This window comes from Equus quagga, chromosome 5, assembly GCF_021613505.1.
Source record: "Equus quagga isolate Etosha38 chromosome 5, UCLA_HA_Equagga_1.0, whole genome shotgun sequence".
NCBI lineage: Eukaryota > Metazoa > Chordata > Mammalia > Perissodactyla > Equidae > Equus > Equus quagga.
Genome location: NC_060271.1, coordinates 93,356,266 through 93,373,364, shown reverse-complemented (window position 1 = coordinate 93,373,364; position 17,099 = coordinate 93,356,266). Strand labels below are relative to the sequence as shown.

Here is a 17,099-nt window from a genome sequence, read left to right as displayed (position 1 = left end):
GCAAAAATGTCTTAGGCACACACTAAGCACTAACCATAGAAGAAGAAAACTGATTAAGTCTTCTTCAAAATCAGAAAATTATATGCATCAAAAACAAAAACCATCAATAAAATTAACAGCCAAGCTACAGATTAGGAGAATATATTCACAATGCAAATATATGACAAAAGACTACATTATTATATATAAAAGACTATTTATATATATATATAAGAATATTATACATACATATAAAAGACTATATTATTATCCAGAACATATAAAAAGAGTCAACAAATCAGTAAGAAAAAGACATATAACCCAATGTAAGAATGGGTAAATTACCTGGACACTTCACAAAAGAAAATATACAAGCAGCCAAGAGACATGTAAAAGTCCTCTAATTCATTAGCCCTTAGGGAGATCTAAATTAAAACTACAGTGAGAAACAACTACATACTGACTAAAATAGCTAAAATTAAAAAGACTGATAATACCAAATGTTGGTGAGAATGTGAAGTGAGCAGAACTCTCACATATTGCTGACAGAAGTGGAACCACATTGGAGAACAGTTTGTCAATGTCTTATAAAGTTAAATATATACCTACCCCATGACCCAACAATTCTAGTCTTACTCAGTTCTACTCTTTTTACCCAAGAGAAATGAAAACATATGTCCATAAAAAAGCCTGTACAGAATGTACACAGTATTCTTTCATTCATAATAACCAAAAATTATAAATAATCCAAATGTCTAACAACAAGAGAATGAATAATTAAATTGTGGTATATTCCTATCAAAGAATACTACTCAGCAGTAAAAAAGGAACAAATTACTGATATCTGCATCATCACTGATAAATCTCAAAAACATACTGAATGCAAGTAACCAGACATAAAAGAGTACATACTGTATAATTCCATTTACATGATGCTCTATAATAGGCAAAATCTAATCTATGGTGAAAGAAGTCAGAACAGGGGTTGCTTGAGATTGGGGGGTTAGGAAGAGGACGGAACAAGAATTGACTTGAACTGACTGCTGAGCGCCCAAGGGATCTTTCTGGGATGATGGAAATGTTCTATATCTTGACTGGGGTGTGAGCTAAACGAGTGGATGCCTCTGTCAAAACATAAAACTGTTAAAACTTAAGATCTATGCATTTTATTGTATGTAAATTATATCTTAATAAAAACATTAAAATGAAAAGAAGCATATGAGCTTTCTTCAATAAGTAAATTTCAAAGAGGGAGAGAACACAAACCAGCAAGGGAGAACCCATAGATAGATTAAGAGACTTTCAAATTCATCCATTGTAATATGTGAACCTTATTTGGATTCCAATTCTTTTTTAAAAAAAACTCTACCCAGCATGGTTATTATTCAGAAAGGAAGGAGAAATAAAGTTTTGGAGTTCATCACCACTAAACGGCCTTACAAGAAATGTTAAAGGGATATCTTTAAGAGGAATACAAAAGCCCTCAAATAGAAATTAAAAAATTATCAAAAACAATATATATACACATATCACTGGTAAGGCCAAATATATAGTAAAGATAATGGATCAACCACTAAAACTAGTATAAAGGTCAAAAGACAAAAGTACCAAAATAATCTATATTTACAATAAGAGGTTAAGGGATACACAAAGCTAAAAGAGGTAAAATATGATGTCAAAAACATAAAATGTGGCGGGGAGTGTAAAAATGTAGGGCTTTTAGTATGAGATGGAACTTAAGAGACTATCAATTTAATATAAATTGCTATATACATAGGTTGTTATATATGAACTCATGGTAACAACAAACTACAATAAATATACAAAAAATAAAGAGAAAGAAACTCAAACATAACACTAAAGAAAGTCATCAAATCACAAGGGAAGACAGCAAGAGAAGAAGGAAGAGAAGAACTACAGAAACATCCAGGAAAAAAGTAACAAAATGTCTGTAAGTCCATATCTATCAACAGTTACTTTAAATATAAATAGACTAAACGCTTCAATCAAAAGACAGAGGGTGGCTAAATGGATAAAGAAACAAGACCCCCTATAGACGTTAAATACAAAAGACACACTTCAGATCTAAAGACACTCACAGACTGAAAGTGAAAGAATAGGAAAAGATATTCCATGGAAACGGAAATGAAAAGAAAGCTGGGACAGCAATATTTATATAAGATAAAATAGACTAAAACAAAAACTGTAACAAGAGACAAAGGCATTACATAATGATAAAGGGAACAATCCAACAAGAGGATATAACATCTGTAAATATTCATGTGCCCAACACAGGCACACCTAAATACATCAAGCAAATATTAAGACATAAAAGGAGACTCTGACATTAACACAATAGTAGGGGACTTTAACACCCCCTTACACCAATGGATAGATCAGACAGAGGATCAGTAAGAAAATATTGGCCTTAAATGACACATTAGACCAGATGGAATTAATAGATATATTCAGAACATTCCATCCAAAAATTCTTTTCAAATGCACATGGAACATTCTCCAGGACAGATCACATGTTAGGCCACAAAACAAGTCTCAATAAATTTAAGAAGACTGAAATAATATCAAGCATCTTTTCCAACCACAACAGTATGAAACTAGAAATCAACTAAAAGAAGAAAACTGGAAAAGTCACAAAAATATGAAGATTAAATAAAACACTACTGAACAACTACTGGGTTAACAAAGAAACAAAGGAGAAATCAAAAAATACCTGAAGACAAATAAAAATGAAAAACATGACATACCAAAATCTATGGGATACAGCAAAAGCAGTACTAAGAGGAAAGTTTATAGCAATACAGGCCTACCTCAACAAACACGAAGTCTCAAATAAACAGTCTAACATTACACCTAAAGGAACTACAAAGGAAAGAACAAACGAAGCCCAAAAATCAGTAGAGAAGGAAGGAAATAATAAAATCAGAGCAGATAAATGAAATAAAAACTAAAAAGACAACAGAAAATATCAATGAAACTAACAGCTGGTTCTTTGAATAAACAAAATTGACAAGCCTTTAGCTAGACTAAGAAAAAAAGAGAGAAGACTCAAATAAATAAAATCAGAAATGAAAGAGGGATTACAGCAGATACTACAGAAATACAAAGCATTGTAAGAGAATACTATGAAAAACTATATGCCAAAAAATTGGATAACCTAGAAGAAATGGACAGATTCTTAGAATCATATAACCTCCCAAAAATGAATAAGAAGAAATAGAAAATCTGAATAGATCAATCACATGTAAGGAGATTGAAACAGTAATCAAAACCCTCCCAAAAAACAAAAGTCCAGGGTGAGACACCTTCCCTAGTAAATTCTACCAAACCTTCAAAGATTTAATACCTATCCTCAAACTCTTCCAAAAAATTGAAGAGGACAGGACACTTCTTAACTCATTTCATGAGGCCAACATTACCCTGATACCAAAACCAGATGAGAACACAAAAAAAGAAAATGACAGGCCCACATCACTGATGAACATAGATGCAAAAATCTCAACAAAATATTAGCAAATTGAATCCAAGGATACATTAAAAGGATCACACACCATGATCAACTGGGATTTATTCCAGGGATCCAAGGATGGTTCAACATCTGCAGATCAATAAACGTGATACACCACATTACCAAAATGAAGAATAAAAACCATGTGATCATCTCAATAGATGCAGAGAACTCATTTAATAAGATTCAACATTTATTTATGATAAAAACTCTCAATAAAATGGGTATAGAAGGAAAGTACCTCAACATAATAAAGGCCACATAAAAGAAATCTACAACTAACATCACACCTAAGGGTGAAAAACTGAAAGCCATCCCTCTAAGAATAGGAACAAGACAAGGGTGCCCACTTTTGCCACTCTTATTCAACATAGCATTGGAAGTCTTAGCCACAGCAATTACGCCAAAAAAAGATAAATAAATAAATAAATAAATAAAAGGGATCCAAATTGGAAAGGAAGAAGTAAAACTGTCACTATATGAAGAAGACATGATTTTTATACAGGAAACACTAAAGAATCCACCAAAAAACTATTAGAAATAATAAATACAGTAAAGTTGCAGGGTACAAAATCAACATAAAAAATCAGTTGTCTTTCTATATACTAACAACAAAATCGAAAGAGAAATTAAGAATACAATCCCACTGAGAATCACAACAAAAAGAATAAAATACCTAGGAATAAGTTTAACCAAGGAGGTAAAAGACCTGTACACTGAAAACTATAAAACATTGTTGAAGGAAATCAAAGACACAAAGAAATGGAAAGATATTCTGTGATCACAGACTGGAAGAATTAACGTAATTTAAATGTCCATACTACCTAAAGCAATCTACAGATTCAATGCAATCCCTATCAAAGTTCCAATGACATTTTTCATGGAAATAAAACAAAGAATCCTAAAATTTATACAGAAGAACAAAAGTCTCTAAACAGCCAAAGCAATCCTGAGAAAAAAAAACAAAGCTGAAGGAATCACACTCCCTGATATCAAAGTATACTACAAAGCTATAGTAATCAAAACAGCATGGTACTGGCAGAAAAACAGACACGCACAGATCAAGGGGACAGAATTGAAAAATAAACCCACACATCTATGGACAGCTGATTTTTAACAAAGGAGCCAAGAATATACAATGGAGAAAGGAAAGTCCCTGCAATAAACAGTGTTGGGAAAACTGAACAGCGACATACAAAAGAATGAAAGACCAATATCCTACACCATACACAAAAATTAACTGAAAATGGATTAAAGACTTGAATGTAAGACCTGAAACTACAAAACTCCTAGAAGAAAACATACATAGTACACTCTTTGACTTTGGCTTTAGCCGTATCTTTTGAATACTCATGTCTCTTCAGGCAAGGGAAACAAAAGAAAAGATAAACAAATATGACTCCATCAAACTAAAAAGCTTCTACATGGCAAAAGAAGCCATCAACAAAACGAAAAGACAACCTACCAACTGAGGGAAGACATTTACCAATCATATACCCAATAAATTGTCAATATTCAAAATATTTAAAGAACTCATACAACAACAACAACAAAACACAATTTAAAAAAATGGGCAGTGGAGCTAAACAGACATCTTTCCAAAGAAGATATATAGATGGCCAATGGAAACATGAAAAGATGTTCAACATCACTAATTATTAGGGAAATGCAAATCAAAACCACAATGAGATATCACCTCATACTCATCAGAATGGCTGTTATTAAAAAGATAAGAAATAACAAGTATTGGAGAGGATGTGGAGAAAGGGAACCCTCATATACTGCTGGTGGGAATGTAAACTGTTGTACCCACTATGGAAAAAGAGTATGGCAATTCTTAAAAAAAAACAAAAATAGAACTATTATATGATCCAGCTATTCCACTTCTGGGTATTTATCCAAAAAACAACAAAACACTAATTTGAAAAGATATATGCACCCTTATGTTCAGTGCAATATTATTTACAATAGCCATGACTTGGAAACAACCTAAGAGACCATCAATGGATGAATGAATAAAGATAACATGGTGTGTGTGGGTGTATATATATATGGAATACTACTCAGCCCAAAAAAAGGATAAAAACCTTGCCATTTGCCACAACACAGATGGACTTTGACGGTACTATGCTAAGTGAAATAAGTCAGTTGGAGAAAGCCAAATACTCCTATGTGGAAGATAAAACAACAAGACACACACACATAGATAGAATAGATTGGTGGTTACCAGAGGGAGACAGGGCTTGGGGGAGGGCAAAAGGGGTAAATGGGCAAGGACGGCAACTAGATTTGTAGTACTGAACACACGATGTAGTCTTGAAGTGAAATATAATGATGTTCACCTGTTAATTTATATAGCGTATAAACTAATGTCACCTCAACTCAACAAAAAGGACCATTTATGACATTCACTAAATAACAGGAAATGTAAACATTGGATGGCTAACTTGATACTAATTTATTGTTAAATATGTTGAGGAAATATATGATTAAGAGTATTGTGGTTATGTATGATTAAGAGTATTGTGGTTATGTTTTGCAAAGGAGTACTTATAGTTTGCAAGATACATAAGGAAATATTTATGAGGGTGTGGGACTGGTAGCACTGGCCATGGGCTGATGGTTGTTGGAACTCCACGATGGCTAAATGAGGTTTCATTCACTATTCTATCTTCATGTTCAAAATTTTCCACAATGAAAACTAAAAATAATTTTTTAAATCTTTCCAAGAAAGAGATAAGGCAATGTAAACATACTAAAATTCTATTATGTTGGAGCAATTTTAACCACAGTTTTACCCACAACTCTTTTAGCAGACCATTAAAATATACACGTTTTATTTTATCATTGCTAATCTTAACTATAACTCCCCCAACATTAACAAAATTTTAGTAAGAGGGCTAACAGAAAGCTTCGTAAAATAAGAGTGGGTAAATGAGAAAGTATATTGGTAGATGGTAGCTTTTCAGTTCTTGTTCAAAAGCTATGTCTTACAGACCTATTTCTTATAGAAAACCTGTGCATAGTATAAACGGCCTATAAAATACAACATAATGAAATACTTACTTGAGCTTATAAATTCTGATTTTCATAATTCACCCGTTACAAGCAAAAGCATCTAACAAAGTTTTTAACAAGTTGTTTTGTATAAAAATTAATTTTTATACAAAATTAAAAATCAGAACTTTGGTAGAATTAATAAAACTGTCTATAATTTAATAATGATGTTGATGAGCTGAGACTGAGAAGTTTTAAGGGCTATTTATGAAAGGGATTTATATGATAGGTTTAAGCATATTTAATAACCTCTTTAGAACAAGGAGGAAGAGAGTTTTTAAAAAATAAATTTCCTTCTTTTCTGAGATTGAACACTTCAATAGCTTAAAACCTTTTAGGTCAGCTTCACCTAGGGCTGTCAGAACACTGACATAAATAAATTTAATAATGGCACTTTCCAATTAGTCAAGTTTACAAGTCAATCTGTAAAGTTGGGGAGAAAAAATGGGCAGGCAGACCTGGAACCCAAGTAAGGTTTTTCCCCCTTCCACAAAAGCTATTGACACGTAAGTAAATATATGACTGTCCTTAGAGTACAACCACAAGACTCCTCTGGTTTTAAGACAGCAGAAAATACTTTACAGCTAGGGGCTTGTGTTTTGCCCTTAATCTATTAAATGTACCTCTCGTAAGTACAACCTCTACTTATCTTTTTGTTCCCATACTCAGCCTTAAGCTTGGTTTAAAAAAAAAAAGGAGTATGTAGACTTTTTCTTAACTAATATTGAACTTCCAAGGGACCACCAATATAACCAGACAACTGCCAGAACTATTTGAACAACAAAACTTTATAAGCCTTCTTCTTCATCTTGGTAACAATTCCACCAATGAGAAGAATAAGCCAGTAAAGTAATGTTATTTTAGAACTAGAGGGCCACCTAAGTAAAAGATTTTGAGACTGCTAAAAATTAATCCAATAAGTAGTAGCTACAGCTCCTACTACAGGAGTATAGAGAACATTTCTTCCCTTCTCAAAACAAAACGTTTTTTAGAAATGAAAAAGCAGGAAGACTTATCTTTCTTTACCAGTCTATCTACAATCAGTTGAAAAGAGGGGGCCAAATATATATATCACCCAGTATTTCAAGTGTTTCATACCAAGCAGGCTACCGTACTTAATATTTATTTTTTAAAACCTATATTTCACATAACTACAGGCATAATTTTTAAAAAAATGCATGTTAATAAAAACAATGTGTTTGTAGAAAAACATACAATATCAATACTAAAAATCTATCAATTCTCCCCTAAATTAATCCATAAGTGTAATATAACCCACTATAATTCCACCAGAGGGAGAGGGGACTAGATAAACAAACTTTTAAGATCAAGTATAAAATTAAACATAGACAGCTAGGAAAAATAAGTCTGGAAAAGCCCTATCAGCTTGTATTTTATTTAAAAGTTATAGCCATTAAAACAGTTTGGTACTTAATGCATGAACAAACAAATGGAACAGAAGAGAAAATATTTCACCCATACTGCAAGCGGATCACTAAAGTTGTATTTCAAAATAGTAAAGAGAGATGGATGATTCAATAAATGGTGCTGGGACAAAAGGGAAATCACGCTGAAAAATAAAATTATATCACTACTGCACTCCCTAGAACAAAATTAACTGCAGAAGAATGAATTAAATGTTAAAATGAAATCACATAAATCATAAAATTACTAGGAGAAAACATGGGAGAAATTTTTACAATCTCAGAGAAGGCCTCTTGAAGAATTCTACAAAACTCAATGAAAATGATAAATCTGCATAAAAAAATTTCTGCACAAAAAAAATACCAAAGGTCAAAATACAAATAACAAATTAGGAAAAAAGTTTTCAAGACATATGACAAAAGCCTAATTTCCTTACAAGAGATCAAGTACTCCTATAAGAACAAAAACCCAAAAGAAGAATAAGCAAAAGGTGTGATCAGAAAAAATTTATTGGCACCTAAGCCTATAAAAAATACCCCGAAATGTAAATTAAATAAACAATTTGCTAAAGCATTTACTAGTTTACCAATGTACTGTGTTGGTAAAGGAAAAAGGTACTTTAACATATCATTGATGGGAATATAGGTTGGAACAACTCTTTGTAGTACAATTTGGCATTATCACTCAACATTTTAAATGCACATACTCTTTGAACCAGTAATTCTACTTGCATGAATTTATCCTACAACACATGTAACAGCATGCATTCCCAAAGAAGTGCATACAAGGGTGTTTACAGCAATATTACTTATAACAGAAAAAGCTGAGAAACAGCTTAATTAATCATCAATAAGAGACCGATTAAATAAAATATGGTACAGCCATAGACCTTGTATATATAAATAAATGCTTTACTTCATAAAACTTGGGATTTGTATTGGGAAAAAAACATTGTAGTAATTCTAGAACTATATAGAATATGAAGATCAGCATTCATCTATAATATTGTATTCATTCAACAAATATCTGAGTGTCTACACCACATCTAAGGCATTGTGCTCAGCAATGAAGATATAATGTCATATAGTCCTCTTCCTCAAGATAAAAAGGTAATATAGCCCCTTTTCTCAAGGAGCATGCAGTCTAGTGGAGAAGAGAGATAAGTAAAAATGCTATTATCATATATACAGTATAATATATGATGAGGTAAGAACAGAAGGTTATGGTAACACACAAGAAAAGCAACTTAAAAATTAAAAATCACTATTCCAGGAAGCAAAAAACAGTAGCTTAAATGTGAAATTATCAACTGCTCCTTTACAGGTGAAGAGAATGATGAGGCCCTCAGTCTGAGAAGACCTTAGCATCAGTAAAGCTGGGTCTCACCATTTTGCATGCCTATGTTCTACACTAACTAGGCACAAAGGCCACATTCACCCATTTAAATACTGCTAGGAACTATGGTTCTGCCTCAAGTTCCTATCCCTGGTGCTGTCCCCCTACAGCGCCCTTCCAGGGTCTATATTTAGAAACAGAAACAAAAAGTCTCAAATAATGTACTGTAAGAACAATGTATCTGCAACATTTACTTCTACTTAATCAGAGGGTCCAAGGAAGAATCAAGAAATATCATCCATTTGGTTGGTATTTTTACCCTGAGCTAGCGAAGTACCCTTAAAAGGTGCCATTTAAATTGGGGCCTTGTTGGGCCTGCCTCATGGCGGAGTGGTTAAGTTCACGCATTCTGCTTCAGTGGCCCAGGGTTTCTCAGGTTCAAATCCTGCGTGCAGAGATGGCAACACTCATCAAGCCATGCTGAGGCAGTGTCCCACACAGCACAACCAGAAGGCCCCACAACTAGAAAACTAGAATATACAACTATGCACTGGGGGACTTTGGGGAGTAAAAGAAGAAGAAAAAAAACATTGGTAACAGATGTTAGCTCAGGTGCCAATCTTTAAAAAAGAAAATTGGAGCCTTGTATCACTAGTGTTTCAAATAAACTGCTTTTAGGTATACTATGAAGCAACTACACATAAAACAGAGCCAAGTACCGACAATAGATAATAGTCTCCTTTTTAGAAATGTTCTATATAATATAGCAAATCTTCCAAGTTTACAGTGATAGTGCTAAAATGGCATGTTTTTTAAATGCTATTCCACTTAATCAGGTATTTATCAAAGTTTCAATAAATATATCCCTTACTTCATTTTAAAAAAGGATTTGAAGGAGCTTGCGAGTTACTTAAAAAGGACTATAAATTCAACACTGAGCTTCCCAGGAACCAATCTGAAACGTAATTCATCTTATCCACAAGGAGCATACCACTTGTTCCCAACTTTTATTCCTAGTCAGAAGCTAAGAAATGGCTTAACAAGAGAATTACTCAGAATTACTAAATTCATTGGTTCTATTCCTCTTTATCATTTTCTAGATAAAACGGAAGGAAGATGGGGAATGGACAGGGCATGACATCTTTCTCTTCAGAGGCATCTACTTCCTGGGAGTGTCACATCACTGTTTACTTAAACTTTATATTAAGAACTGATACAAGATTTAATCTACATATCACTCAAAATCTTTTAACATTTCTAATATGTGCTCCTTTGCCAATATAAATGATAATATAGTAAACATCTTTATAAAAGACTAATAGTTTTCCATCTCCAAGCCATAACCTATCCTTATAAGCAATATTAAATCTATACAAATTTCCATTGCAATAAACCAGTTTGAACAGAACCTGAAATTCATTTAATATTTTTTGCATTTGTATCCACGGTCTCCAAGTCCTATCAATCCTTCTTTCATAAAACCTCCTCATAACTTAACTATAAGAATACAGTTTGACACCCAAAGAAAGCATGCTTCCCTTCTATTCCATTTTCACTGAATGAACTAGCAATGAACTAGTTTGGGCTCTACTCACCTGTCTCAGAGCTACTGCAAAAGCTTTCTAAATTGTCGCCGTTTTTCTTTCCAACCTATCTTAAATATTGTCACCAATTCATTTTTCTAACACTGCTTTCATGATGCCATGCCTCGGTTCAATTCAATGGCTTCCCAATGCCAAAAGCAGTAACTCAGGAGAGGGGTGAAAAATAATGAAATAATTTTATATTTTGGAAACAACAAAAACACTTTTGGGTTCATAATATAAATTACCAAAAGAGCAATTGTAGATGGCAGAGCATGGATAAAAGCAGGATGATAAAACACTAACTCCTTAATTTGGCATTGAATACCCTTCAGATTCCAGATCTACCACACATTTTCAATCTTAATTAACCCTGGTTTAGAACACGACCAGAGATCAGCTCAATGATCAGCTTAATGATAATGTTCGCATTTCTCCCAACTCAATTTCTACCCAGAGTTTCCCTTGCATATCCTCAAAGCCTAGGTTAACCAACCACCTTTTCAACTTGAAGCCAAATGTTTCCCCATGAAAAATGGTCACCAAGCAAGAGGCTTCAGTCTCACTTCAGTTACCGCATTGCAATGGGGATGCTCCAAGCATCAAACAGCAAATAGCAAAATTACAACTTACCAAGTGATGGAAATAAGAGTTTACTCAAAAATAGTGCAAACTGCAATGTTAAATACACAGAGTCAGGGATCTACCATACTCAATATAACATAAACCCTCTTCCAGTCAGGCCGGTCTGTTTCTAACCATGCTCTCTGCATATGTCTCACCTTCTTTGTTTTTACTCATATCAGTCCTCTCAGTTCCTCTAAACCGTCAAAACTCTATTTTTACTCCAAAATCATAATATAATTATTTAAGGAGCATATTTCTAAAATAAACAATATTTTTCTTACAAAAAGCTAAACTTTTTATCATGGCCACACCAAATGATCTAAGCGTAGCCCACCTCTCCACCCTCACACCATTCTCCTCCTTGTTTTTCTCACTAGTCTTAATAGATTCTCAAATACACAAAGCTCATTCCTGCCTCAGGGCTTCTGCCTCCTGGGAGTTGCTTGGAAATTTTTGATCTCTGCAGCTCAACTCTCACCTCTTCAGAAAGGCTTTTCTCAGTGCCACCCTACCTAAAATGGTTCCCATATATCCCCATCATTTTCCATGCCATCATCCTGTTTATTTTCCTCATCACACTTACCACTATTCTGAGTTCCTTATTTATGTGCTTGTTATCTGTACTCCTCCCATGGGGAGCACATGTGTCTTGCTTACTGCTATATCCTGATAGAAAAGAACAGTGCGTGTCTCTGCAGGTCATCAATAGTCAGCTGAATGAATGAACAAACTCTGTTAAGAAATCTAGACTCACTGAAATGGTTTAACAACCATGACCATACTCACGATATTCCTGCATTTACTAAAGGAACTAACATTTCCAATTAGGCATCGTCAATACAGAATTAGGGAACTATGTAAAGATAGAATCCCTGAGTAGGCAAGTCTCCTTTGTCTTCCAAACCTAGCATTCCAGAAGTCAAAATTCCAAGAGAATGCTGTCACCTCCTGAATCCCTAATGTTCAAAGAATAGAACTCTTCTCTGTGTTCCCATGCAGGAATACAAGACGAAAAATTAGTATGCTTTTGTCAATCATTAAATTTCCCATTTGCAAATTGATTACTTTATATTTTTCCACCTCACCTTAGTTTCTCTCAAATGTGTGTTTTTGATTCAGAAAAGTAAAGATTGAGTTACTCTTCATCTTCTAATATCTTTAATATAATGATTAGTGTTTGGAGTACGTCAACATCAAAATGTTATTCAGAAACATCGCAGTTGGCTTATTTTCCTGTTGCAGAACAGGAGCGAAGTGAAGAAAAAAATTTCTCCTGTGATCTCAGACTGATTTTATTTTTCTAGAAAATGAAACATTTCTAAAATCCTTGAAGGCTCTTAAGACTTCTCAGCAGGAGTCACACTACCATAGCCCCCCTCATCCATGGGGGATACACTCCAAGACCCCCAGAGGATGCCTGAAACTGCGAATAGTACCAAACCCTATATATGTTTTTCCTATACAAACATACCTATGACAAAGTTTAATTTATAAATTAGGCACAGTAAGAGATTAACAAGAATAATAATAAAATAGAATTGTAACAATATACTGTAATAAAAGTTATGTGAATGTGCTCTCTCAAAATATTTTAGTGTACTGTACTCACCCTTCCTCTTCCTGCGACGATGTGAGATGATACAACGCCTATGTGATGAGATGAAGTGAGGCGAATGACGTCCGCATTGTGACGTAGGGAATTTTCCACTTAATACTTTGGGACTGCGGTTGGCCGCGGTAACTGAAACCGCGGATAAAGGGGGACTACTGTCCCTGATTCGTGACCTTTTACATACACTTAAAGAAAGGTCCTACGGCTAGTGGCTCACTTTCTGTCCCCAAAGTAACAAGCTATTGTTAATAAGTCAACATACTGTCTATGAATTATCTCTAGCAAACTTGATTTTTTCTCTTCCAAAATAAACAATTTCCTAAGATGAAACGTGCAATGAAACAATGATCCTAAAAATAATATACAATCAGGTACTCATACGAATGAAAAGATTTGAAAACTATTTACAGATTTCTCTCTGTAGACCTAAAACACATAACTTCTAAGAAACAGTATTTCCAAGCAACATATGAAAATGCCTGTCTCAAAACATTTCATTGTCTGATGGTAAATCTGCCATCAGTTCAACTGGCCTATTCCCGACAAGGAATCCACAGGTTTCCCCTTCTTAAGAACGTCAACCATTTTGCCTTTTCTTTTTTTTCTCTGCGATTCAATTATGATGCATTAAGAAGCTAAACCAGTCCACACTAACAGCAGTTCCTCTCACTGTGCAGCTGAGACCTAGCAGAACTGCGCCCCCTCGGAACACAATGCCTAGATCCCATTTCCCCGGCTCAGTTTAGCTGGTGGGGAGTCGCCACATCACAACCCGGGTAAGCTGGGCGGTGGCAGGACTTCGCCAGAACTCTCCCTCCCAACGCTCCACGCGCCACACCACTGGAGGCGCTCTCCCTTCACTGCAGTTGGGTCATTGTGGGCGTTTTCCACTGGGCCAGCTCCCCACCAGCGCAAGAGGAGGGGGAGGGGGATGAAGCGCATGGGGGCCACCCAAGCCAGGGAGTGGGTGAGGAGCGGGGCCGGGGCTGAACGCAGGCAAACATACTAGCAGCGAAACTGCGCCTTTTCCCTAGGGGCACCCCAGACAGACAGACAAAAGACTAGGGCCCCCAGGCCTTTCCATCCTCACGCCGGAGCCAAGCCAGCGCGATGAATCCACAACCCTAGTTCCTCGATACACACCCAGCTCCTACTAGGGGTGGGTGCCTAACTTCCGGGACGGAGTGGAATGGGGAGCAGAGGGAAGAACCTGGGGGCGGGCGGGGTGCACGTGCTCCTGAGACCCAGACAGACAATAAAGAACCAGCCCGGGCTCCCTCTGCCGCCCCACCCTGCTCTGCGCGGTTCCCGCCACGGGGGGCGCCTCCGCCCCGAGGTCCGCAGACAAAGCCCCCTCCGAACGGAGATGAGGGCTCGCCCGAGGCATCTGGGAAGGCACACAAAAGAGGGAGGGGCGCGAGGGGCGGCGCGGAGCCGGAGGGCGCGGCACTCACCCACAGAGCCTGAGGAGCCCCTGCGCTTGGGCGCGGCCGGGGTGGAGGGGGGCGCGGCGGGGGCCGGGACGGGCGGCGTCCACGCGGGCTCGGCCTGGGGGCTCACGCCGGCAGGGGGAGGAGGGGGAGGCCTGGCCGGAGGCTCGTCGTCCTCGGGGAGCTTGGAGGGCGAGGCTGCCGCAGCGGAGGGTAGGGATGACGCGGACACCGCCGACGACACGGGGCTCGGGTCCCAAGACGTCGGCCACTCCGGGGCGGCAGGGGGCGCGGTCGGCAGGGGCCCCCGGGGCGCCGGGGGCACGAAGTCATTGCCGAAGTCCAGCAGGGGCGCGCCGGCGGCGGGGGCAGTGGGCACTGGGGCCGCCGACAGCCCGGCGGCGGGCTTCCTCTCCAGCACCTCCAGCTCCTCCAGGTCCTCGTCCTCGTCCTCGTCTTCCTCCTCCTCCTCTTCCTCCTCGTCCTCGGGTTCCCTCACGAACTGGTACTTGAACGGGGGCTGAGGCCGGGGCGGGCTGTCCGAGGACGAGGAGACCAGAGGCGACTGGTCCATGTCTTCCATAGCTGGCGGGTCGGGGATGCTGCTGCAGCTGCTGCCGCCGCCGGGAACGCTTCTCCTCAGAGCCGCGGGCAGTTGTGGGGGTTGGGGAGGACTGAGAGGGGCAGGGCGGAATGAGCCGAGGGACCTGCAGTGGCGACGGCTCCCGGAACAATGAGACTGCTCCTCCTGCCTCCGCGCCCGCGATGCGCCACCCGCCCCGTCCCCAGTTGCCGCCGCCGCCGCCCAGAAGAGCGAAGGAGACAGGCCAGCAGACTCTCCGCCCAGTTTGGCGTGACTCACCCTCCCGCGCGGGGAGAGACAGGGACAGGCGCTGGAGGGAGGGAGCCAATCGGCTACGGGATAGAGACGATGGGCAACAAGCCGCCCCAACGGAAAGGAAAAGAGATGAAAGTGGGTGGGGCTTATTGCACTTCCTCTCTCTTACCGGCTGGGACTGGTTCGGTGGGCGGGATTTGGAGCTGGGAGCCCCACTCTCCACCTTGGGAAGGTGCGAATTGGGCTGGGGTCCTGGCCTTGACCCCAGCAGGAGGTCAGTCTGTAGTTAGGGTACTGCGAAAGCCAGCCAGCTGACTGCCCTGAGGGGTCGGACAGGTTCCTGGCGCGCCCCCGGAAGGGCGTTATCCTAGGGGACTGGGAGTGGAAACTTTCCTCCCAGGAAAGGAAAAAAACCAGAGTGGAGAAGGGTAATAACTAACGGGACTGTGGAGCAGGCCCTAAGGATTGAAGTATACATTAAATTTTAAAAGATTTTGAAATAAAAGATTATATTTTTTCAAATTTAAATTTTCAAACCACCTCATCACTACTACTATCACCACCTTAAAAAGTTGTGGGGGTTTTTTTGACGGTTTTAAGATCACTCCCAGTGTAAACTGCAGACCCTGGATAAGGTAGGCAAAACAGAACTGTACTAGACGATCCGAGGCCTGGGACAGATCGTTTGAAAGTCTGCTCATCTCCTCAGGCGGGTTTTGGGATCTGCCCGCTGCTGGACTCTCACATGGTGGGAGGATGAGTCACCCAAAGAGAAAGGGAGGGGAGAGAGGAAAGTGGAAACAGAACGGTGCCTTGGAAGGCAAATTTGATTCCCATTACATTTCAGTCACCTTAGGCTCATGAGTCAACATTCCAGATGATTCAGGCTTTCGGGGAGTAAGGAAGCCCAGTACTCATTTCTTTGATATGCTAGAATGAGCATGATCCCCATTCCACCTTTTCCAAAACTGCAGGGAGAGTTTAAAGAAAGTGGGTGCAGAACATTTAAGTATCAGCATCCAGAGGTTTAGAGAACCCTTTTATCTTTCTGATATACCTTCCAAAAATATTCACTGGGCGCCTAATCTGGAGGCTCTGAAGCGAGGAGGATTTCAAGTTGCTCACACTCTAGGCCTGCACTGTCCAATACGTTAGTCACTGCCTACTTGTGGCTACTGAGCACTTGAAATGTGACTAACCTGAAATGAAATGTGCTGTAAGTTTAAAATGCACTATGGATTTGGGGAGTACAAAAAGATTTTAAAATCTTAATTTTTATATTGGTTACATACTGGAATTGATAATATCTTGGATATATTGAGATAAATATACTATTAAATTAATTTCACTTGCTTTTTACTTTTTTAATGCATCTTCTAGAAAATTTTAACTACATACATGGCTCACATTATATTTCTATTGGACAGTGCTAGTCTAAATTAATGATTAAGAAATTTTGATTGCTGTGGGGAATCACCGGTTATTTAAGCAAATTCTTAGCTGCAACTAATTAATATTACCCTAGGCTTAATTTGGATATTAAAAAGGAAAGGCAGGGGGCTGGCCCCGTGGCCAAGTGGTTAAGATCGTGCACTCTGCTGCAGGCGGCCCAGTGTTTCATTGGTTCGAATCCTGGGTATGGACATGGCACTGCTCATCAAACCACGCTGAGGCAGCATCCCACATG

At 38.5% G+C, this 17,099-nt stretch overlaps 1 protein-coding gene across 1 annotated transcript in view; it reads right to left on the bottom strand.

The window, feature by feature from the left end:
* RTN4 (reticulon 4) overlaps window positions 1-15,422 on the bottom strand; it is a 79,013-nt gene extending 63,591 nt beyond the window's left edge. Inside the window, exon 1 of the mRNA XM_046661455.1 lies at window positions 14,599-15,422. Within this exon, the coding sequence (XP_046517411.1) occupies window positions 14,599-15,157 (559 nt within the window). The 5' untranslated portion in view covers window positions 15,158-15,422. The remainder of the gene's footprint in view (window positions 1-14,598) is intronic.
* Between the last annotated feature and the right edge of the window lie 1,677 nt (window positions 15,423-17,099).